This window comes from Anomaloglossus baeobatrachus, chromosome 7, assembly GCF_048569485.1.
Source record: "Anomaloglossus baeobatrachus isolate aAnoBae1 chromosome 7, aAnoBae1.hap1, whole genome shotgun sequence".
NCBI classification, from domain to species: domain Eukaryota; kingdom Metazoa; phylum Chordata; class Amphibia; order Anura; family Aromobatidae; genus Anomaloglossus; species Anomaloglossus baeobatrachus.
Genome location: NC_134359.1, coordinates 199,599,537 through 199,622,591, shown reverse-complemented (window position 1 = coordinate 199,622,591; position 23,055 = coordinate 199,599,537). Strand labels below are relative to the sequence as shown.

Here is a 23,055-nt window from a genome sequence, read left to right as displayed (position 1 = left end):
TTTTCAATGCATGCCTATGGCGGCCGGATGCGGCAATAACCGCATCCGGCAGCCGCATGCGGTTTTTGCCACTGCGCATGCTCAGTAGCATGCCGCAAGCTGCAAAAACCAGACTGGCCGCAAAGGAAAAACTTATGCAAAGGATGCGGTGTGTTCACCGCATCCGTTGCATAGCTTGCACAGCCGGATTGAGCCACAGAGCTCAAGCCGGATGTGTGAAAGCAGCCTAAGCCAGACACTGTGTCTCACACATACCTATGGAACTGGTGCCCTATGCAAACCTCATCTGTGGGCATGCTTAATACCAGCAACCACCTCCTCCATGAAATGGTAAGCGGAGAGTGATCGTCTCATGGATATTCTGAACCTGTGTTGCCCCAACCTTTAGCAAGATGCAGGAGGCCCCCTATGATAGTGCATTTGCTGTTTGGCCCTTGTTGGCTAATGGCAGTTTCTGGTGAGTTTTTTTTATTTTACTTCTTTTGAATTTATGTCCTATTCTGTAGATTACCTACAATGCCATGGGTTGTAAACTTGTTGATTATGTTGTGTATAGTGGACAAAGGAACACCAAGATCTCTGGAGATGAAAAATAATCTCAAGATTACAGATCCAACAATCCTGGTTCTCAAGTCCACAGTCAGTTCTCTTCTCCTCATTCTGCTCTCCATGTTAAGTGTGGCACAAACAGACAACGCAAATATTGCGTAAACTTCTCTCCTTTTTATCTGGTTTCAGATGTGATTTTCATATTGCCCACACCTGTTAATTGCCACAGATTAGTTTGAAGGAGCATCACATGATTGAAGAAAGTTGTTTATTTACAATTTTGGAAAGGTGCCAACAGTTTTGTGCGGACCATTCTTGGGGATTGGTGTGAAATTATGTCCAATGTGCCTTTTCCCTCTGTTATTGTGTTGTCCCAATACACACAAAAGTAAATAAACATATGTAATACGTTTTATTGGATAGCACTAGCTTCACTATGATACTATGGGGCAGTGCCAACTAACTTTTCTCATGCAGATTTGGTATGAGGAAAAAAAAAATTGCTGCATGCTACGATTGGCAGCATATACTGTATCTCATCACACGCACCCATACAAGTCTAAAGATGTACAGTATGTGTGACATCAGACTGAACTCTGATGACATTGCATATTGTGAGGATTCACAAATCTGCAGTCACAGAGTGGAAAGGCACCAGCATCGGAGGAGAATAGCTGTTATTTTACTTGGTGAAACCGTAACTGAGTAGTGTAAGTATTCTGCTTTTTCTTTATCTCTCAGACTGTTCATTTTGTGCCTCATTTGTTGGACATACAACTTTCTTTTGCTGTTGGGGCTTCTCTGGGTTCAATCCTAAATTTACACTTCTGGACAGATTTAGCATTCAACTGAATCTCACTCCTGATGACAAACAATTATGAGCTTTTCAAGACATCAACCCCCACTCTCCCTGGCTAGCCTTACAGAACACCAATGACAGTATTGGTCACTGTCTCGAATATCACATCCTCTCAATGCGAAATCTGAGTCTTTAAAAAAAAAAACGGAGCTTCTTGTGTTTCTGCCCTCTCTTAACCTATCATACCCTACTATGCAGCACACCCACTGTCTTAATGATATGTCTTGCTTGCAAGGGCTATTCTAATTATATTAAATGAGTAAATCTGTAAAGTGCTTGTAAAAACATTTGCTTGTGATTACAAATATTCTTCGTTCAAGAAGGGAGGATTTTTTAATTGCCTAGGGTAGCAGCCACAGTTGCAGTCTATCAGTGGTAGATGGTCTCCTAGGCAAAGAACACATAGCTTCCAAGCTCTTTTTCCAGAGAGCCTATAAGCAAGCTTTCAAGCTGTGGTACTGTGCTCCAGGTTTATATATTATTAATTTCTCAGTTTATATATTTCAATCTGTCTACATAAAAGAGCCTGTCATCAGAGCTATTAGCTGTTATTTTAGGACAATTGTTAAAAGTGCACATACTAAAGAGACCCTCAGGATTACAACAAAGAAGGAAAAGTCCAGCCCCACCAAGCATTACCTGGGAAGGGTGTCACATGGAGAACATCAGCTCAGGTACTCCATTGTCTCTGCTCAGAGGTGCTCGTCAGATAAGAGAAAGTATCCCGTATATAGTCCACAAGAGAGATCAGACCGCAGAAAGTCTTCTTCATTCAAAAACTGTGCATAATAAAAGGGCAGGAGAGGAGCTAGGTGCAGGCCCCCTCAAGGACAACGGCCGTTTCGCGTCTAATTACGCTTCAACGGGTCCATGGACTCATTTAATGTATAAGAAGGTAATCTTCACCTTCCCCATCCAAAACCAGATCAAGGGTGGGTGCTGTCTGCCTTTAGCAGCATAAACTATGAATGTAATAAAATAGAGAGCTGTGCTTGATGACAAGTCTATTTTACGCACCAGCGGAATACTGACAGATGGGCTCCGATGGCGTCTGCACGCATGTACAATAGATCTAAAGAATGGCACTCAAAAGATTTGTATTAAATAAAAAGCATTTTTTTTTTTTTATTTGCCAAGCCAACATTTGAGTCTACATAGCTTTAACCACAGAGTATACAAACAGTTTTGATCTGTATTATGTAGCTTCAGCGAACACAATCTATTTGCTCATTACTACTTAGAAAGTGTAAAGAAAAGGTGAGAAAAGTGAGTAAAAAGATGCGACACATCCTACAAATTTCCATGAAACCATTCTTATATCTGCAAGGTAAAATTCTAAAACACTAACATCTACCGGGTAAGGTTTATTTTCTTTTTTTGCCAAATTTCTGAGTTTTCTAATAGAATAAACTAACACACAAACCTGGTACCTTTACATCTATAATACAAGAGTGAAAGAAAAAAAAAAAAAAACAAACGGACAAGGATGAACTGATGGTCATATATAACGTGGATGTGGCAAGATATTCAGTTTCTCTTCATATAGCGCTTTTTTGGTATCTTATACTCCCATCTACCTCTCCTGAAATAAAACACACAAGCACGATGAACGAACTCTGTACACTTAGTATTTTAATTATCCTCCAACTATTTCCCAAAACTGAGGGCAAGCAGAATTGAATTGAGTAACATTTGCTATTTTGAAAGAAAAACAAAAATTAAAGGTTTATCAAAGGTGAGTTTTCAGTAAGAAAAAAAGCTTTATTATCATTTGTAGAACAATGCTCGATTACTTAAAAATACAACACAAAGAATGTTATTTGAAGTACTGCAAGTTCCCCATATGCAAAATCAGACTTCAAAGACTGAAACACGGTAGTTGTGTAATTCCAGCAGATCTAAAATGGAAAAGAAAAAGAAACGTAATATAGTAACATACAAGATAAATGCAGAAATAATGATGTTACTAATAACTGTGCTGCGTAACTCCATGAAGAAATTATTGGGGTTTCCACAACTAGGAAAACCCCACATTAAATTTGATATTCTCCCTTGTAGAATAAAAACACAATATACCAATCGCCTGTACCAGTGATGTCGGAGCCGGTTCTCCAGAGGCTAGTGTGACATTAGGTTACATGAGCCTTACAGCCAATCACCAGCAGCTATTCAGCTACTCTGCTCTCACTTCCACTATTGTGGTAGAAAGCTGCCTTAAAGGGAACCTGTCACCTACAATATGCGTTCTGACCCATCAGGAGAAGCATATTTGCCCTAATAGCAGCTCCCTACCCATCCTTGTGTTGTAAAACTGTGTAATATGAAAGTAATAAACGTTTTATTACTTTCATATTTCCTATGTAAATTAGAGAGCCGCTGGCCCCATGAGCGGCGCCTTGCCCTATGGACGTCTGCATACTTTCCGTGGTATCATGCCCCTGTGGGCGTGATACCATGAAGTCACATGAGCGACGTCCCTGTCGCTCATTCTATCCTGCGCACTTTTATACTTACCATTGCGGCAGGTTTCTCTTTCGGGTTCTCCTTGTTAGTTTCAGACGCGCACTGCGCATGCGCATTGCGCGTCTGAAGCCGGCGAGTGAACACCCGGAAAAGAAGCCTGCTGCAATGGTAAGTATAAACGCGCGCAGGATAGAATGAGCGACGGGGACGTTGCTCATGTGTCTTCATGGTATCATGCCCACAGGGGCATTATACCACGGAAAGTATGCAGACGTCCATAGGGCAAGGCACCGCTCATGGGGCCAGGGGCTCTCTAATTTACATAGGAAATAGGAAAGTAATAAAACGTTTATTACTTTCATATTACACAATTTTACTGCACAGGGATGGGTAGGGAGGTGTAATTAGGGCACACATGCGTCTGCTGATCGGTCAGAACGCATATTCTAGGTGACAGGTTCCCTTTAAAGGGAACCAGTCAACAGGTTTTTTGCTTATGAGCTGCGGCCACCACCAATGATACTGTATATAAGAGCCCAGGCAGCACCATGTAATGCAAAAAACCTTTATAATACTCACCTAGGGGGCGGTCAAGTCCAATGGGTATCGCTGCTCTTGGTCAGGCACTTCCTCCATCTTGTGTGATTGCCGTCCTCCTGCCCAGCCCCGTGTGCATGATGTTTCCTGCATCATTCACAGAGAGGCCTCTATTGCACTCTTGCGCATGTGCACTGTGATCTGCCCGGTTGAGAGCAGATGAAAGTACTATAGTGCACATGCGGTCTTTGACCTTTTGCCGCGCCTGTGCATTACAGTATTTTGCTCTGCCCTCAGCAGAGCAGATCAAAGTAAAGGAGCAGAATGGAGACCTCTCTGTGAATGTCGCATCATGTACTTGGGGCTGAGCAGGAGGACGGTGATTGCAAGACGAGAGGAGGCGCCGGACCGAGACCAGTGACACCCATCAGACCCGACCGCCCCTTAGGTGAATATTATAAAGGTGTTTCTTATGTTATACAGCATGTCCTGGGCTCATATATAGCATTCCAGAATACTGTATATAAGAGCTCACTGGTGGTGGCCGCAGATCATAAGGAAAAAACCTGGTGACAGGTTCCCTTTAAAGGGAACCTTCACTATATTCATGCTGCTTATATAACAGATAGCATGAATAAACTGTACGAATCAAATCTAGGCTATACGACTGTAGCCAGGTAGGTTTGTCTCAGAAACACTAGCATTTCAGAGAAAATTTAATTATAAAATCCCTGCACCTCTTTAGGTGACTGACATGTCCCTCCTGTGTGTGCACATAGAGACTTGTCAATGAAGTGAAGCAGAGCTGGGAGAAGTCAGAGTTAGGCTATGTGCCCATGAGACAACGCACCCGCAGATTTTGCCGCAGAAAACCTGCGGATTTATCTGGATTTTCCAGGTAAATCCGCAGGTTTGCACAAGTACAGACACTCCCCATGTAATCCTATGGGACATGGGGAGTGCGGTGTCCATGCTGCGGTATGTGCGGCTGCGGAAAATGCTGCAGATGTCCTGCAGCCGCACATAACTGCATGTCAATTCATGCAGCAATATCTGCGGAATTCCTGCTCCTCCACTATGGAGATAGAGGCCGGGACTTCTGCAGATAAGTCGCACGAATGTCCGCAGGTTTACCACAGATATTTCGCTGGAATTCCGCAGCAATGGATAGCTGTGGATTCCGGGGAGCTGCTGCGGGAAACCTGCGGACAAACTTGTGGATATATCCGCGGGTACGTTGTCCCATGGGCACATAGCCTAAAGCCTGATTTACATGTTACGATTTCGCATACGATATCGTATGTGATCGTAACCGCCCCCATCGTATGTGCGGCATGTTCAATTTTGGTGAATGTGTCGCACACACGAGTAACCCCCCGTCACACGTACTTACCTTCCATATGACCTCGATGTGGGCGGCAAACGTATACTTCCTGGAGTGGGAGGGATGTTCGGCGTCACATAGACGTCACGCGGCAGCCGGCCAATAGAAGCGGAGGGGCGGAGATGAGCAAGACGTAAACATCCTGCCCACCTCCTTTCCGCATAGCTGGCCGGGAGCCGCAGGTAAGATCTGTTCATCGTTCCCGGGGTGTCACACACTGTGATGTGTACTACCCCAGATACGATGAACAACCTGACGTTCAATTCATGAGGAATGAACGACGTGCGTGCGATGAACGTTTTACCGTTCAATCGCAATCGCACGTAGCTGTTACACACTACAATGTACCTTACGATGCCGGATGTGCGTCTCTTACAACGTGACCCCGCCAACACATCGTAAGATATATTGCAGCGTGTAAAGCGGGCTTTAGTCTTGTTTCTGCTGCATCTCCTAACTATATTCTCTCTGAAATAGAATGTTTCAGAGAAACATATGCATGTCTGCAATCATGAAGCAACTCTGATTTATGCTGCCTGTAGTTTGGGCAGTCTGAATCAAGTGACAGGTTCCCTTTAACAATTTTTGATTCAGACTAAAACAAAATAAAAAAAAAAAAAAAAAAATCAATCTAGCACTATACTAATGGCAATACCTATTTTAGCTGCTTCATAGTAGTTATTTTCTTGAACGTTCCCTATCACGTGAACTGCCGTGGTGACTTTTGTTACGACTTCCTGAGCGACTACGATGATGCCTGTGTCGGTCCCTTGACCTTGACCTTCGCTTGTCACGAGAAGCTGATCGCGATCTTCGTCTCCTCCTCTCTCTAGACCGGGAACTACAATAGAAAAGAAAAAAAACATTTCAGAAAGAAGGAAGGAAAAGAAGGGTGGAAAGACAGCCTTAAAACTGTATACCAGTCTTCAACACCTACCGCTTCCCTCCCCTCTCATCACGGTCCCGTTCCTCACGTCTTCGCAAGCGCTCCTGGTTCCTTTTTTCCTGCTTGCTTGCAACTGTTTTCTAAGGTGAAGAAAAAATACAAGACATGAAATTAGGATATATGCCTTATATCACTGATCAGAAGGGGCCTGACCTCTGGGATTTCCACACATCCAATTCACTAAGATGGAGAGCGGCCAATCTAGTGACACAGATAAGCCATAAATGCATGTGGCAAAAGCCTTAAAGGGAACCGGTCATGTCATTTTTTTCTTTATATTAAACCATCCCCAATGTGTTTTAAATAATGCAATGTGCATCACTAACATAATTTCTAAAGAAAAAAAATTCCAGTATCTTTAAAAAAGATTTTATATACTTAAATAAAACAAGTACAGACCTTTCTTCTCAGTCATGAGGGCGGCCGTTTGAAGGGAATCAGTCATGTCACTCACGTTCAAGCAAAATTTTTTTTTGAACAAAGTCACGCCCCCTGCAGTGTAATCCATTATACACAGGTCCTTTACCAGAAATTCTCTGCTTAGATCCGCAGAGCTTAATGCTGAGCTGAGATTCGCCCACAGGTCCTGCATAGACCAGCTGAGCTCCAAAGATCAACATTAGTCTATCCAGAACTTTTGTGATGTCCCGACTAATGGGTAGAGGTCAGCTCAGCATTGGACAAATGGCCCATATAGGACCTATGTGATGTCACGATAATGTGACTGTAATGGGTGGGTCAAAGCAGAGAATGGTAAAAGACCTGTGTATAATCAATTACCGTATTTTTCGGACTATAAGACGCACCGGACCATAAGACGCACCCTGGTTTTAGAGAAGGAAAATACAATTTTAAGCAAAAAATGTGGTCATGACACGTTATGGGGCGAGTATCTGCTGCTGACACTATTATGGGGGTAATGTCCCCAAAATGCTCTACTAAGGTACCCCATCCTGGTAATGATCCTCCTGCCTTGTGTATATATACACATGTACCTCATCCTGGTATAGCCCCATCTTGCTATATACTGCTATCCTGGTATGTGCTCCCATCTTGCTCATACACCCCCATCATCCTGCTCATACACCCCCATCATCCTGCTCATACACCCCCATCATCCTGCTCATATACCCCCCATTATCCTGCTCATATACCCCCATCATCCTGCTCATATACCCCCATCATCCTGCTCATATACCCCCCATCATCCTGCTCATATACCCCCCCATCATCCTGCTATATGTCCTGCATCCTGTGGCACAGGAAAAAAAAAAAAAAAGTTTACACTCACCTTTCCTTGCTCCACGCAGCATCGCTCCTCCTCCTGTCTGCCGGCAGCGCTGTGTTGAGCCGGCCACGATCCCTGCAGCATCGCGATGTCCTCCTGTCTGTGCTGGCGCGGCTGTGTGGACACGTGCGCGACATCGCTGTGAGCACCGCTAGTCTCCACACAGCCGCGGCCGGCACAGACAGGAGGACATCGCGGTGCTGCAGGTGAACGGTGAGTGTACCGATTCACTGCACCCACACTAATGATGATGCGCGGGGAGCAATGAATACAGCCGCACATGATTACTCCAGGCTGTAGTTGCCAGGGGAGATCATGCGCCCGGCTGTTTACTATGCGCGTGTCCCCCGCTCATCATCCCGCCCACCTGTCAGCGCCGACTTCAGCGCTAAGAGATGATGGGCGGGAAGATGCGTGCATATGAAATGAGCGGGCCACGTTGTCACGGCAGGCTCTGCTGCAGCCTGCTCATGCCCCCGATGACCCTTATTCCCCGCAGCCCTATATTCAGACCATAAGACGCATCCTTCACTTTCCCCCCCCAACATTCGGGGGGAAAAAAGTGCGTCTTAAAGTTCGAAAAATAAGGTATACACTGCAGGGGGCGTGACTAAGTTCAAAAAAGAATTTTGCTTGAACACGAAAGATCGTGACTCATTCACAGCAAAAGGCCGCCCTCATGACTGAAAATAAAAGGTCTGCACTGGTTTTACCTTCGCATATAAACTTTCTGAAAACCATGTTAGTGATGCACATTGCATCATTTAAAAACACATTGAGAACAGTTTGTTTTGATTTTTTTTATTAATAAGACATAAGTTCCCTTTAAACCTTGTAAAGGAAAGCTGTACCCATTTGATCTATCTACCCTGCCTATATGGGCATACAGGTTATAGAATGCTGAAGTCCTATCTGTCTGCCTCATATCAGATGCTTTGTTGTAGATAAGTACTCTTCTCACTTTATGTAATTCAGCTCTTCCAGGCTATGGGGTGGATATGAGGCACAAAAAAAACCCCTCAGATTTAGTATACTCTAACCATATTTAACTAAATTATGGAGTTTCCTTCTGCATATACATACCACAAGCTGCAGGTAATAATTAGATGTATTTCTTACATTAATACTTACTCTCATTTGGTCGAGTTTCTCTCGGATGAGAATAAAGCCTAGATGCAACTTCCCTCCAAAGTGATCAGCCAGACGCCGATCATTGTCATGTAATCCAAGGTATGCAGAGCACACCTCACATACCCGCAGCTTCTGCTGCTGAAAACTGGACGCAGGCATTGAATTACGATATTCATCCTGAGAAGAAAAGGAAACAATTCAGCAGATCATCTACATAAACTAGAACACAGGCTTCTCAAATACAGAATGACTGAGCAGCACGGTCAGAATCCGCAAAATACCCTACAGAGAACGTCTGACCTGCAGATTCTAGCTCCAATACTTGCAGGTGTCTTAAATTAGATCAGAATATAGCTGTCACAGCAAGCAGATGGGCAGATGTGGCTGCTAAAAGCCAGCAGTATGATGGCAAAGAAGCTGGTAAAAAGCACATAAAAAGGCAGAGCAGTTTAAAAAGTATCACGGGTGAAAACTGGATAAAATGTGTGAATCCTGAGGAATGCAAAATAATTAAAAGAGGGTGTCCCCTAGTTTTACATTGACAGCCTATCCTTAGGCTAGGTCATCAAATGACAGATCGTCCGGGGTCCAACACTCTGCACCCCCCTGATCAGCTGTTTTCAGCTGCTCAGTCTTCTGATAGTGGCTGCTACCGGGTACTGCACATCTGCCTCCTATTCAGATCAATAGCCATAGCCATTATCAGAAGACGGAGCAGCTCCGGAACTGAGCATTTCCAGCTGCCTGCAGCAAGATCAGCAGGGATGCGGAGTGTTGGACCCTGGCCGATCTGACATTGATGACCCATCCTAAGGATAGGCCATCAATCTAAAAGTAGTGGACAACCCTTTGAAATTATCCATGTCTTGGGCTAGGGCTTATTAGCCTCAGGTTTTTCACAATGCAACATATTTCATAACTTTCTTTCTAGAAGTTATAGAGATCTTGTCTCAGAAAATTCTTTAATGTGCGCTCACACTGTAAAGCTGTCTTGAGGAGATGAACATTGTACAATATATTATACTGAATTACAATTTGCACACAGCTCTGCACCCTACTCTAGATTTGGGCCTCAAGAATTTCACAAGAAAAGCTCCAAAAAATAATACCTGAAAATATTTTGCAGAGGAACAATTCTGAAAACGCTTTGCTGGCAATTTACATTGATGAGTATGGCATATTGCTGCCTGTGACAGTACTGATTGAGCAACACATGAGGCATCAGTAACTATGCATTCAACAAAATGTGACCGCCAGTGTTATAGAACATAGCCACACACAGCCGCCAAACCCAACACAAAACAATCTATAACACAACAGCGATGACTGCAAAGAAAAAAATTAAAATGGAGAGTGTAATCAAAACATCCAATACGAACAGCGCAGACAACATCAACTATGATGAAGTCCCCACCTCAGCCTCTCGTTTCCGGGCCTTCACTCTCTCCATCTCCATTAGGATTCGCTGAGATTCATCAACGTTCCCTTCGGCTCCAAGTTGTTCAGCTTTGGCCAACAGTTTTCCAATCTCTTCATTCAACTCATGAACTTTTTCAGCCTTAAAAAAAAACAAAAAAAAACAAAACAAAACAACATGAAAGTCAGCGACTAAGAACCAAAAATTATTGGCAACTGATTTTATAAACTAGACATTTTAGTAATCCTACCAGCTTTAAAAACGAAAATAGAATTTCACAAATGAGGTCTTAAAAAAAAACCAAACACACAAAAAGCATTTAAATATTAACTTTTGTTTTTAAATACCTTTATTTATTTTTTTAAAAAAAAGCACGCTTTATCTCGTGCACTCGGTCAGGATGTTAAGGATGGTAGCTGCCATACATTAGTGTGCACCAGTCCTACATTTCAGAGGACAGTAGGACAGGCTGTGTAGAGAACATCTGCTTGTGACATGTCAGGTCACAGCAGCATCGGGTCAGGTACCATTACTCTGTTCAGTCTGTTAGTGCAGTGTAGAGTACATCTTTCTTTCATATGCTCTTCATGCACCGTGCCCTACGACAGGCTGCACACTACTAGATAGCAGTTGCCATCTTTAAAGGGAATCTGTCACCAGGCTTCCCCCCACCTAATCTGAGAGCAGCATAACGTAGGGGCAGAGATTTGTCACTTACTGGGCTGATTATCATTACAAGACTACTTAGTGTGCTGCAGATAGTCCAGCATATTCATGAGCTCTGTATAACTGCTAGATCTGCAGCAGAGAAAACATTGATTTTATCAAAACGACAGCAAACAGCTCAGTAAGTGACATCGCTGGAATTAGGGTCTCTGCCCCTACATTATGCTGCTTTCAGATGGAGGAGAAAAAAAACTGGTGATAGGATTTTAAAGGGAATCTAACTACATAAAGCAAATATTTTTGCTAAATAAAGGTTCTGAATTTTTCAGTGTAAGACGCATGTTAACATAAGATGCACCCAAGGTTTAGACAGCAGAAAACAGAAAAAAACATTTTCCCTATTAATTACAAATTTTTGGTGTAAAGTGGAAGGGTCATCATGACTAATTTTAAAAAGGTACTAGTACAGGGAGGTAATGAATATATTTAGTGTTTCAGCAATGTGTACTATACACACAATGCTCTGCTACACACACTATTATATACACATACATACACACAAATATACATACATATATAGTGTATGTAGAAGAGCATTATATATATTATATGCAAGATGTGGTAATGTATAGTCTGTCTATATGTGCATATGTAGCAGATATATATTTATTTTACACATTCATACATATATCTCTGTTACATATGGATATTCAGACACACTATACAGTACCACATATCATGCAGTTCCTTATCCGGACCTAAACAAAGGCTGCCGGAGCGGAGCAGCTGAAGAACCTTCCACTGATAGACGCAAGGACCTTTCAAGTCAAGTGATCAGTCACATGACCTGAAAGGTCCTTGAATTAATTGTGTGAGAGGTCTTTCAGCTGCTCAGCTCCGGCAGCTTCTGTTCAGTTCCCGGTAGCTTTCTCTCCTGCTTTTACCGATCACACAGATCAGTATGAGGCAGGAGGTGGGAAAGCAGTTCTCTGCGATAGGGAAGGATGGAGTGTGTGCATTCTCCTCCATCACAGGAAGCTGCCTCAGCATTATAACCCGGTTCGCCAGGTTACAGTCGGACTTTAGATAAAGTTCAGTTTAAGACCTGGACTTGACCTGAACCCCAATGGAAGTCACTAATTGGGCAGTTCGGGTCTCAACCCACATGCAGCCAGCCACAAATATTACTTCTGGGGGCGAGTGAGTGGGGGGGTTCCTTTTTTTTTGGTGCACACTACATGCGATCACACTGTTACCCCAGTACGAGACATTCAAATGCTGCAAGAGGCTCACACTAGGCCGAGCACCGAGATGCTTGTGAGTGGTTTCCATATGGAAAGCACTAGAACTACTAACCCCTTTTTTGGGGGGGGGGGAAAGAGAGGGACGGGTGGGGGGGGAGAGGTTGGGGTTTAGGGGAGTCTGCGTTTGGTACAAACACCGAACCTTGGGTTTACTCATCTCTAATTAAGTGTTGTGTGCCCGAAAGAATTTGGCGCATCCCACTCTACTGAACGCAACATTATGGTTGTCACAAATATTTGTGTAACTTTAGAAGTACATTGTATTCACAGTACTGTGTATATTATTCTTGACAGCACGCACTTGAGGCATGCTGGGGAACTTCAGACTCTGAAAAGAAGGGAATTTTGTTTACTTACCGTAAATTCCTTTTCTTCTAGCTCCAATTGGGAGACCCAGACAATTGGGTGTATAGCTTCTGCCTCCGGAGGCCACACAAAGTATTACACTTAAAAGTGTAAAGCCCCTCCCCTCTGCCTATACACCCTCCCGTGCCTCACGGGCTCCTCAGTTTTGGTGCAAAAGCAGGAAGGAGGAAACTTATAAATGGTCTAAGGTAAATTCAATCCGAAGGATGTTCGGAGAACTGAAACCATGAACCAAAAGAAACGATTCAACATGAACAACATGTGTACACAAAAGAACAAACAGCCCGAAGGGAACAGGGGCGGGTGCTGGGTCTCCCAATAGGAGCTAGAAGAAAAGGAATTTACGGTAAGTAAACAAAATTCCCTTCTTTGTCGCTCCATTGGGAGACCCAGACAATTGGGACGTCCAAAAGCAGTCCCTGGGTGGGTAAAAGAATACCCCGATAAAAAGAGCCGAAAACGGCCCCCTCTTACAGGTGGGCAACCGCCGCCTGAAGGACTCGCCTACCTAGACTGGCATCTGCCGAAGCATAGGTATGCACCTGATAGTGTTTTGTGAAAGTGTGCAGACTAGACCAGGTAGCCGCCTGACACACCTGCTGAGCCGTAGCCCGGTGCCGCAATGCCCAGGACGCACCCACGGCTCTGGTAGAATGGGCTTTCAGCCCTGAAGGAATCGGAAGCCCAGAAGAACGGTAGGCTTCTAAAATCGGTTCCTTGATCCACCGAGCCAAGGTTGACCTGGAAGCCTGCGACTCCTTACGCTGGCCAGCGACAAGGACAAAGAGCGCATCAGAACGGCGCAGTGGCGCCGTGCGAGACACGTAGATCCGGAGTGCTCTCACTAGATCTAGCAAGTGCAAATCCTTTTCACATTGGTGAACTGGATGAGGGCAAAATGAAGGTAAGGAGATATCCTGATTGAGATGAAAAGGGGATACCACCTTAGGGAGGAATTCCGGGACCGGACGCAGAACCACCTTATCCTGGTGAAAAACCAGGAAGGGGGCTTTGCATGACAGCACTGCAAGCTCCGACACTCTACGGAGCGATGTAACTGCCACTAGAAACGCCACCTTCTGCGAAAGACGCGATAGAGAGACATCCCGCAGCGGCTCGAAAGGTGGTTTCTGAAGAGCCCTTAGAACCCTGTTAAGATCCCAGGGTTCCAGCGGTCGCTTGTAAGGTGGGACTATGTGGCAAACTCCCTGCAGGAACGTGCGGAAGCCTGGCCAGACGCTTTTGAAAAAACACGGAAAGCGCCGATACTTGTCCCTTGAGGGAGCCGAGAGACAAACCCTTGTCCATTGCGGATTGAAGGAAGGAAAGAAAAATGGGTAAGGCAAACGGCCAGGGGGTAAAACCCTTATCAGAGCACCAGGATAAGAAGATCCTCCAAGCCCTGTGATAGATCTTGGCGGACGTTGGTTTCCTGGCCTGTCTCATAGTGGCAATGACATCTTGAGATAACCCTGAGGACGCTAGGAGCCAGGACTCAATGGCCACACAGTCAGGTTGAGGGCCGCAGAATTCAGATGGAAAAATGGCCCTTGAGACAGCAAGTCTGGTCGGTCTGGGAGTGCCCACGGTTGACCCACCGTGAGGAGCCACAGATCCGGGTACCACGACCTCCTCGGCCAGTCTGGAGCGACGAGGATGGCGCGGCGGCAGTCGGACCTGATCTTGCGTAACACTCTGGGCAGCATTGCCAGAGGAGGAAATACATAAGGCAGTCGAAACTGCGACCAATCCTGAACTAATGCGTCCGCCGCCAGAGCTCTGTGATCCTGAGACCGTGCCATGAATGCTGGGACTTTGTTGTTGTGCCGAGACGCCATGAGATCGACATCCGGCGTTCCCCAGCGGCAACAGATCTCTTGAAACACGTCCGGGTGAAGAGACCATTCCCCTGCGTCCATGCCCTGGCGACTGAGAAGTCTGCTTCCCAGTTTTCTACGCCCGGGATGTGAACTGCAGAGATGGTGGAGGCTGTGGTCTCCGCCCACAGCAGAATCCACCGAACTTCTTGGAAGGCTTGACGGCTGCGCGCGCCGCCCTGGTGGTTGATGTACGCGACCGCCGAGGCGTTGTCCGACTGTATGCGGATCTGCCTGCCCTCCAGCCACCGATGGAACGCCTTTAGGGCTAGATACACTGCCCTTATCTCCAGAACATTGATCTGAAGGGAGGACTCTGTCGGAGTCCAGGTTCCCTGAGCCCTGTGGTGGAGAAATAACCGCTCCCCACCCTGACAGACTCGCGTCCGTCGTGACCACAGCCCAGGATGGGGGCAGGAAGGATTTTCCCTTCGACAGAGAGGTGGGAAGAAGCCACCACTGAAGAGAGGTTTTGGCTGCCAGAAAAAGAGAGACGTTCCTGTCTAGGGACGTCGACCTCCTGTCCCATTTGCGGAGAATGTCACATTGGAGTGGATGCAGATGAAAACTGCGCAAAGGAAACGTTGATGCTCTGGTGCGATCGGCACATGGAGATAAGCATCCCTGATGTCGATTGATGCTAGGAAGTCTCCTTGGGACATCGAAGCGATGACAGAGCGGAGAGATTCCATGCGAAACCGTCTGGTTCTCACATGTCTGTTGAGCAGTTTGAGGTCCAAAACGGGACGGAATGATCCGTCCTTTTTTGGCACCACGAACAAGTCGGAGTAAAAACCGCGACCTCGTTCCTGAAGGGGAACGGGGATCACCACCCCTTCTGTTTTCAGAGTGTTCACCGCCTGAAGAAGTGCATCGGTTCGCTCGGGGGCGGAGATGTTCTGAAGAAACGAGTCGGAGGACGAGAGCTGAACTCTATCCTGTAACCGTGAGACAGAATGTATCTCACCCATCGGTCTTGGACATGTGGCCACCAGGCGTCGCCAAAGCGGGAGAGCCTGCCACCGACCAAGGATGCGGTTTGGGGAGGCCGAAAGTCATGAGGAGGCCGCCTTGGAGATGGTGCCTCCGGCGGTCTTTGGAGGACGTGACTTAGACCGCCATGCAGAAGAGTTCCTCTGGCTCTTCTGTGGCCTGGTGGACGAGGAGGATTGGGATCTGGCTGAGGGCCGAAAGGACCGAAACCTCGCTTGAATTTTCCGTTGCTGAGGTCTGTTTGGTTTGGACTGGGGTAAGGACGAGTCCTTTCCCTTGGATTGCTTAATAATTTCATCCAATCGCTCGCCAAACAAACGGTCGCCAGAAAATGGCAAACCGGTTAAGAACTTCTTGGAAGCAGAGTCTGCCTTCCATTCGCGTAGCCACATGGCCCTGCGGACTGCCACCGAATTGGCGGATGCTACCGCTGTACGGCTAGCAGAGTCCAGGACAGCATTCATGGCGTAGGATGAAAATACCGACGCCTGAGAAGTCAAAGACGCTACTTGCGGAGCAGAGGTACGTGTGACCGCATTAATCTCAGACAGACAAGCTGAGATAGCTTGGAGTGCCCACACGGCTGCAAAGGCCGGGGCAAAAGACGCGCCTGTGGCTTCATAGATGGATTTCATTAGGAGCTCTATCTGCCTGTCAGTGGCATCCTTGAGCGATGAACCGTCAGCCACTGATACTACGGATCTAGCTGCCAGTCTAGAGACTGGAGGATCCACCTTGGGACATTGAGCCCAACCCTTAACTACGTCAGAGGGGAAGGGGTAACGTGTGTCATTAAGGCGCTTAGTAAAGCGCTTGTCCGGAAAAGCTCTGTGCTTCTGGACAGCATCTCTGAAGTTAGAGTGATCGAAAAAAGCACTCCGTGTACGTTTGGGAAACCTAAACTGGTGTTTCTCCTGCTGTGAAGCCGACTCCTCTACAGGTGGAGTTGGGGGAGAAAGATCTAGCACCTGGTTGATGGACGCTATAAGGTCATTTACTATGGCGTCCCCTTCAGGTGTATCAAGATTGAGAGCAACGTCAGGGTCAGAGCCCTGGGCTGCGACCTCCGCTTCATCCTCCAGAGAGTCCTCAAGCTGAGACCCCGAACAGCGTGATGAAGTCGGGGAAGATTCCCAGCGAGCCCACTTAGCCGGTCTGGGACTGCGGTCCGTGCCGGAGTCCTCCACGTGATACCTAGGGGCCACCCCGGGAGCACGCTGCGGCGCAGACCGAGAGGGGCCTGGGGGCGATGATCCCGCAGTGCCCGGGGCCTGTGTAAGGGCCGGTCTGGACTGCAAGGCTTCTAGTATCTTAGCAGACCATTTGTCCATAGACTGAGCCATGGATTGTGAAAGTGACTCAGAGTTTCTCAGCTAAAACTGCAAACTCTGTCCCAGCCACCTGGACAGGGGAAGCCGGCGGTTCTACCTGGGCCGAGGGTCCCCCCAGTGCCCGAGGCTCCGGCTGAGCGAGTGCCACAGGGCCCGAGCATTGCTCACAGTGAGGGTAGGTGGAACCTGCAGGTAGCATAGCCGCACAAGAGGTACAGGTTGCAAAATAACCCTGTGTCTTGGCACCCTTGCTCCTTGTGAACGACATGCTGTTGTCTCCTAGGAGGGTGATCACTGAGGGTATATAGCCAAAAGCAAAACAATGCGGCCGAACAGAGAAAATGTGTAATATATATATATATATATATATATATATATATATATATATATATATATATATATATATATATATATATATATACATACATACATATATATACACACACACACTTCGGCACCCTAGGGGGACCAGCACCGGGTGACCGGTGTGGCTTACCGACCGCCCAAAGCGGTGTGTGTCCACCAGATTCCCTGCCTTGGGCCTCCCAGAGATGCAGCCAGAAGTCCTCCACCGGCAGAATGTGTTTAAAACATGGCTGCCGGCGTTCTCAGGGGAGGAGGGAGCCGTGGGCGGCGACTAAAAGTGCGGGAATCTGGTGCCCCACAGTGATTAGTGAGGGGGGAGGAGGACACCTAAAGTGTGCTCCAGCCCTCACTGTCGACGTCAGGCCGACCGTCCCGCCCTTACCCCTGACTGGCAGGCCCGGGGGCGGGAGTAATGGCACTAGGCCGCATGAAGCCGGGGACTAAATTTAATACCGCGGCCGGCAAACAGGCGCGGTCGGCGCGGTAGTCCCGGTCGTCATAAAAATACAGCAGCCGCTGCAGCGTCTGAGACCAAGCGCTCCATGCACCGTCCCCAAGGGGACACAGAGTACCTTTAGATGCAGGGCCCTGTCGCTGATGATACCAAGTCTCCTGTCAGTCAGATTCCCACAGGGGCTGCGGAGGGAGCCCGGTCCCAGTGGATGGATGACCGGTTAGGATCCCACTTCTCCCAGAGCCTCTAAGGGATGGGGAAGGAAAACGGCATGTGGCTCCAGCCTTTGTACCCGCAATGGGTACCTCAACCTTAACAGCACCGCCGACTTAGTGGGGTGAGAAGGGAGCATGCCGGGAGCCCTGGGGCCCTCTTTTCTTACATCCGATATAATCAGCAGCTGCTGCTGACTAAAATGGGAGCTCGAGTGAATGTGTGCCTCCTTCAACACAAAGCACAAAACTGAGGAGCCCGTGAGGCACGGGAGGGTGTATAGGCAGAGGGGAGGGGTTACACTTTTTAAAGTGTAATACTTTGTGTGGCCTCCGGAGGCAGAAGCTATACACCCAATTGTCTGGGTCTCCCAATGGAGCGACAAAGAAATCTCTTTCTCTGAGTCTTCATTGGGGGACACAGGACCATGGGTTATGCTGCTGTCACTAGGAGGCTGACACTAAGTAAACATAAAAAGTTAGCTCCTCCCTAGCAGTATACACCCCGAGCCGGAGGCGGGCTCAGATCAGTTTGGTGCACAAGCAGTAGGAGGAGTACCAGAATCACCATACATAAAACAAGTTATAACTAAAATAATGCAGCCGTGCGAACAAGAGGTCTATGAACATAAGACCGCTGAAAATAGCATGCAAATGCAATTCAACAACCAAAAACCCAAGCAGGGTGGGTGCTGTGTCCCCCAATGAAGACTCAGAGAAAGATTTTACGGTGAGTACACAAAAATCCTACTTTCTCTATCGTTTCATTGGGGGGACACAGGACCATGGGACGTCCAAAAGCAGCCCTTGGGTGGGAATACAGAAGCCCGCAGATAGGAAGAAAACAACAACCTCCCTCGGCGGGCTTGTACTATAATTGAATGCTGTCACCCTATTACAGGTGTGCAACTGCTGCCTGCAAGACCTTTCTCCCAAAACTAGCATCTGCCGATGCTTGGGTGTGAACATGGTAGAACCTAGTAAAGGTATGCAGGCTAGACCAGGTGGCGACCTTGCAGACCTGGTCGGCCGACGCCTGATGCCTAATCGCCCAAGAGGCTCCCACTGCTCGGGTAGAGTGCGCCTTTACCCCCCGCGGCGGAGACTTGTCCCGAATCCGATAGGCCTCTGATATGGCGGAACGGATCCATCTGGCAATTGTGGCTTTGGATGCCGATTCACCCCTCTTGGGACCAGAAGTAAGGACAAACAGACCATCCGACTTACGGAACGGCGCGGTTCTGGAGACATAAATTCTAAGGGCGCGCACCAGGTCCAGGGTGTGCAAGGACCTCTCCAAGCTGTGAGAGGGGCCAGGACAGAAGGACGGAAGAACAATTTCTTCGTTAAGATGGAACGGGGAGACCACCTTTGGGAGAAAGGCGGGATCTGGCAGGAGAACCGCTTTGTCCTGGTGAAAAATCAAAAAGGGAGCACGACAAGAGAGCTGCCAGCTCGGACGTCCTTCGAATAGAAGTGATGGCAACGAGGAACACCACCTTCCAAGACAGGTGAGAAAGGGAAGAATCCCGCAAGGGCTCGAAGGGGGGACCCTGAAGTGACCCTAGGACTGGATTAAGGTCCCACGGTTCTAGAGGCCGACTATACGGCGGGGCCAGGTGGGCAACTCCATGGATGAAGGTCTTAACCTGTGGGCCAGAAGCCAGTGGCTTCTGAAACAGGATAGACAAAGCCGATACCTGGCCCTTTAGTGTGGCGAGCGAGAGACCCGCATCGAGGCCCGACTGCAAGAATGCCAACAGGGAAGGAAGGGAGAAGGTGAGAGGAGAAGAAATGCTGTGCTCTTCACACCACCTGAAGACCTTCCACGTGCGGTAGTATATTCTTGATGAAGATGGCTTCCTGGCTCTAATCATTGTCTGTATCACTCTTGAAGAAAAACCAGCCTGAGCTAGAACCCAGGATTCAATGGCCAGGCCGTCAAATTTAGGACCTTTGAGTTCTGATGGAAAAGAGGTCCCTGCTGTAGGAGATCTGGACGGTCTGGAAGGCGCCACGGAGCGTCTGCGAGGAGCTGAGTAAGTTCCGCGAACCATGCTCGCCTGGGCCACCAGGATGACTGGTAGTCCTTCTGCCTTGATCTTCTTGAGTACCCTCGGGATCAGAGGGAGCGGAGGGAAGATGTACGGGAGACTGAACTGGCTCCACGACAGGGTGAGGGCGTCGACTCCTAAAGCCAAGCGGTCGCGGCACCGCGCTACAAATTGCGGAACCTGACAGTTGAACCGGGAGGCCATTAGGTCCACATCCGGAACTCCCCATCTGTCGCAGATCTGGTTGAAGACTTCCCGGTTGAGGGACCATTCGCCGGAGGCGAGGCCTTCCCTGCTGAGGAAGTCCGCCGCCCAATTGTCCACGCCTGGGATGTGAACCGCTGAGATCAGGGAGTGATGACACTCGGCCCAGTGCAAAATCTTCCTGACTTCTCGCATCGCCCCGACACTTCTTGTGCCTCCTTGGTGGTTGATGTACGCCACCGCCGTCGCATTGTCTGACTGGATCCTGACCGGGCAACCCTGTACTAGGTGCCAAAACTGCTGCAAGGCTAGCCGGATGGCTCTTATCTCCAGAATGTTGATCGGGAGACAACTCTCCCGCGGTGTCCATCGGCCTTGCGCTGTGTGATGCCGAAACACTGCCCCCCAGCCCTGAAGACTGGCGTCGGTGGTCACTATCTTCCAGTGGAGCGGGAGGAATGACCTTCCTGACGCAAGGTTGCGTTGATTGATCCACCAACGGAGTGAGTGGCGGGTCTCCGGCGAAAGATGAAACCTGCGGTCCAGAGAAAAGGGAGATCTGTCCCACTTCTTCAACAAGGCTAGCTGGAGGGGCCGGAGGTGGAACTGTGCAAAGGGTACCGCTTCCATCGCCGCCACCATACGACCGAGGACTCGCATGCCGAACCTGATGGAAACTTGGCGCTGACGCCGGAGAGCGCGGAGGCCTCGTTGCAGGGAGGACATCTTCTCCTGTGTGAGGAAAAGTCGCCCTTGGGTGGTATCGAATACCATGCCTAAAAAGGTGATCCGACGGGCCGGGGTCAGAGAGGACTTCTTCCAATTGATCAGCCACCCCCTAACCGTGAAAGGGTGTCGATCGTGACCTGAACCCCAAGACGACAGTCCTTGAAAGAAGAACCTTTTATCAACATATCGTCCAAGTACGGGATGACCATAACACCCCTGGATTGTAGGACGGACATGGCAGCCGCCATGATCTTCGTAAAGACCCTGGGGGCGGATGCGAGGCCGAAAGGAAGAGCCGTGAACTGGAAGTGATCTTCCGCTATCGCAAAGCGGAGGAACTGTTGGTGAGAGGTGGCTATAGAGACGTGAAGATAGGCGTCTTGAATATCCAGCGATGCCAGGAATTCGCCGACCTCCATGGATGCGATCACGGACCGGAGTGACTCCATTCGAAACGGCCGAGGCCTCACCGACCTGTTCAGAAGCTTTAGGTCGAGGACGGGGCGGACAGAGCCGTCCTTCTTGGGGACCACGAAAAGGTTGGAATAGCACCCCTTGAAACGTTCTGCGGGAGGGACTGTTACCACGACTCCGGCTCGGAGGAGGGAGTCTATGGAGTGAAAGCCCGCGCGGGAGACTCGGGAGGGCGAGATAGGAAAAAACGTCTCGGTGGCTTTGACTCGAATTCTATTTTGTAGCCTGATGTGATGATCTCTCTGACCCAGGCATCGGCGGTCAGGGGGATCCACACATGCTGGAAACGAGACAGACTCCCTCCCACGAGTCTGGCGCTGTTGCGCGCCGACCGCGAGTCACTTTGAGGAACGGCGGCGGTAACCAGAAGAGGATTTCGTGGACTGGCGGGGACGTGAACGCCAGGCGGGATTGGTCTTGAATGACGGGGTCCTCCTGTCTCTCGGAGGAGAGCGGCTTTTTCGCGGCTGGGGAGTGGAGTTGAAGCTGCGAAAGGGCCGGAAACGAGCGGTGGGGCGCCGATTCTGGAAGCGCTTGGGGCGCAATTGGGGGAGAGATGTACTCTTTCCTCCCGTTGCATCGGAGATCAACTGGTCCAGCTTATCTCCGAAAAGACGTTCCCCTAGGAAGGGCAGGGAAGTCAGTGACTTCTTAGAGGCCGCATCCGCGTTCCAGGACCGCAGCCAGAGGGCTCGACGGATGGCCACATTGTTGCTGACGGCCTGGGCCGCGCAATTTGCAGACGCCAGGGCTGCATTGAGCAGGTACTCACCCGCGAGGGAAATCTGCGAGGCGATGAGGACCAGGTCCGGATTCGCAGGAATGGCGCGGAGACCGCAACGTAGCGTGTCCGCCCAGGACATCAGAGCCTTCGCAACCCAAACTGAGGCAAAGGCCGGTGAGAGGGATGTGCCCGCTGCCTCGAAGGCGGAACGGGCCAACCTGTCAATAGTACGGTCCGTGGGGTCCTTGAGAGACGTACCGTTAGTGAGTGGAAGGACTGTGTGAGAAGACAGGCGGGAGATTTGGGGGGGGGGGTCGACCACAGGGGAGCCTGCCCAATCCTTTCGAAGACCCTCAGGAAAGGGATAATGCAAATCAATGGACTTACCGCTGGTAAATACCTTGTCCGGCTGTTGCCTGTGGCTGCGCAGTAACTCAGCGAATTCTGGATGTCCGCTGAACGCGCTCTGGGCCCGCTTCATCCGCTTAAACGAGACCTGGGTGCTCTGGGTTGAGACGGGTTCCACCTGTACCTTTAGGGTCTGGTTTACTGCTTCTATCAGGCTATTCACCATGCGCCGAATATCAGCCGCCTGCTCTGAGTCCAGCAGGGGTGCTGCATCGGAATCATCATCGGAGCGGTCAGAAGACTCCCTGGAGGAATGATGGTCTGGACCTGGGGATGAAGGTGAAACCTGGGAAGAGGCTGAAGACGAGACCTGGCGGGT

The 23,055-nt window shown here is 48.6% G+C and overlaps 1 protein-coding gene across 1 annotated transcript in view; it reads right to left on the bottom strand.

Annotated features, from left to right (window-relative positions):
- Positions 1 to 2,502: 2,502 nt before the first annotated feature.
- LUC7L (LUC7 like) overlaps positions 2,503 to 23,055 on the bottom strand; it is a 36,741-nt gene continuing 16,188 nt past the window's right edge. Inside the window, exons 5-9 of the mRNA XM_075317870.1 lie at positions 10,572 to 10,715; positions 9,158 to 9,334; positions 6,730 to 6,818; positions 6,448 to 6,633; positions 2,503 to 3,306 (exon numbers count right to left, since the gene is read on the bottom strand). Of these exons, the coding sequence (XP_075173985.1) occupies positions 6,471 to 6,633; positions 6,730 to 6,818; positions 9,158 to 9,334; positions 10,572 to 10,715 (573 nt within the window). The 3' untranslated portion in view covers positions 2,503 to 3,306; positions 6,448 to 6,470. The remainder of the gene's footprint in view (positions 3,307 to 6,447; positions 6,634 to 6,729; positions 6,819 to 9,157; positions 9,335 to 10,571; positions 10,716 to 23,055) is intronic.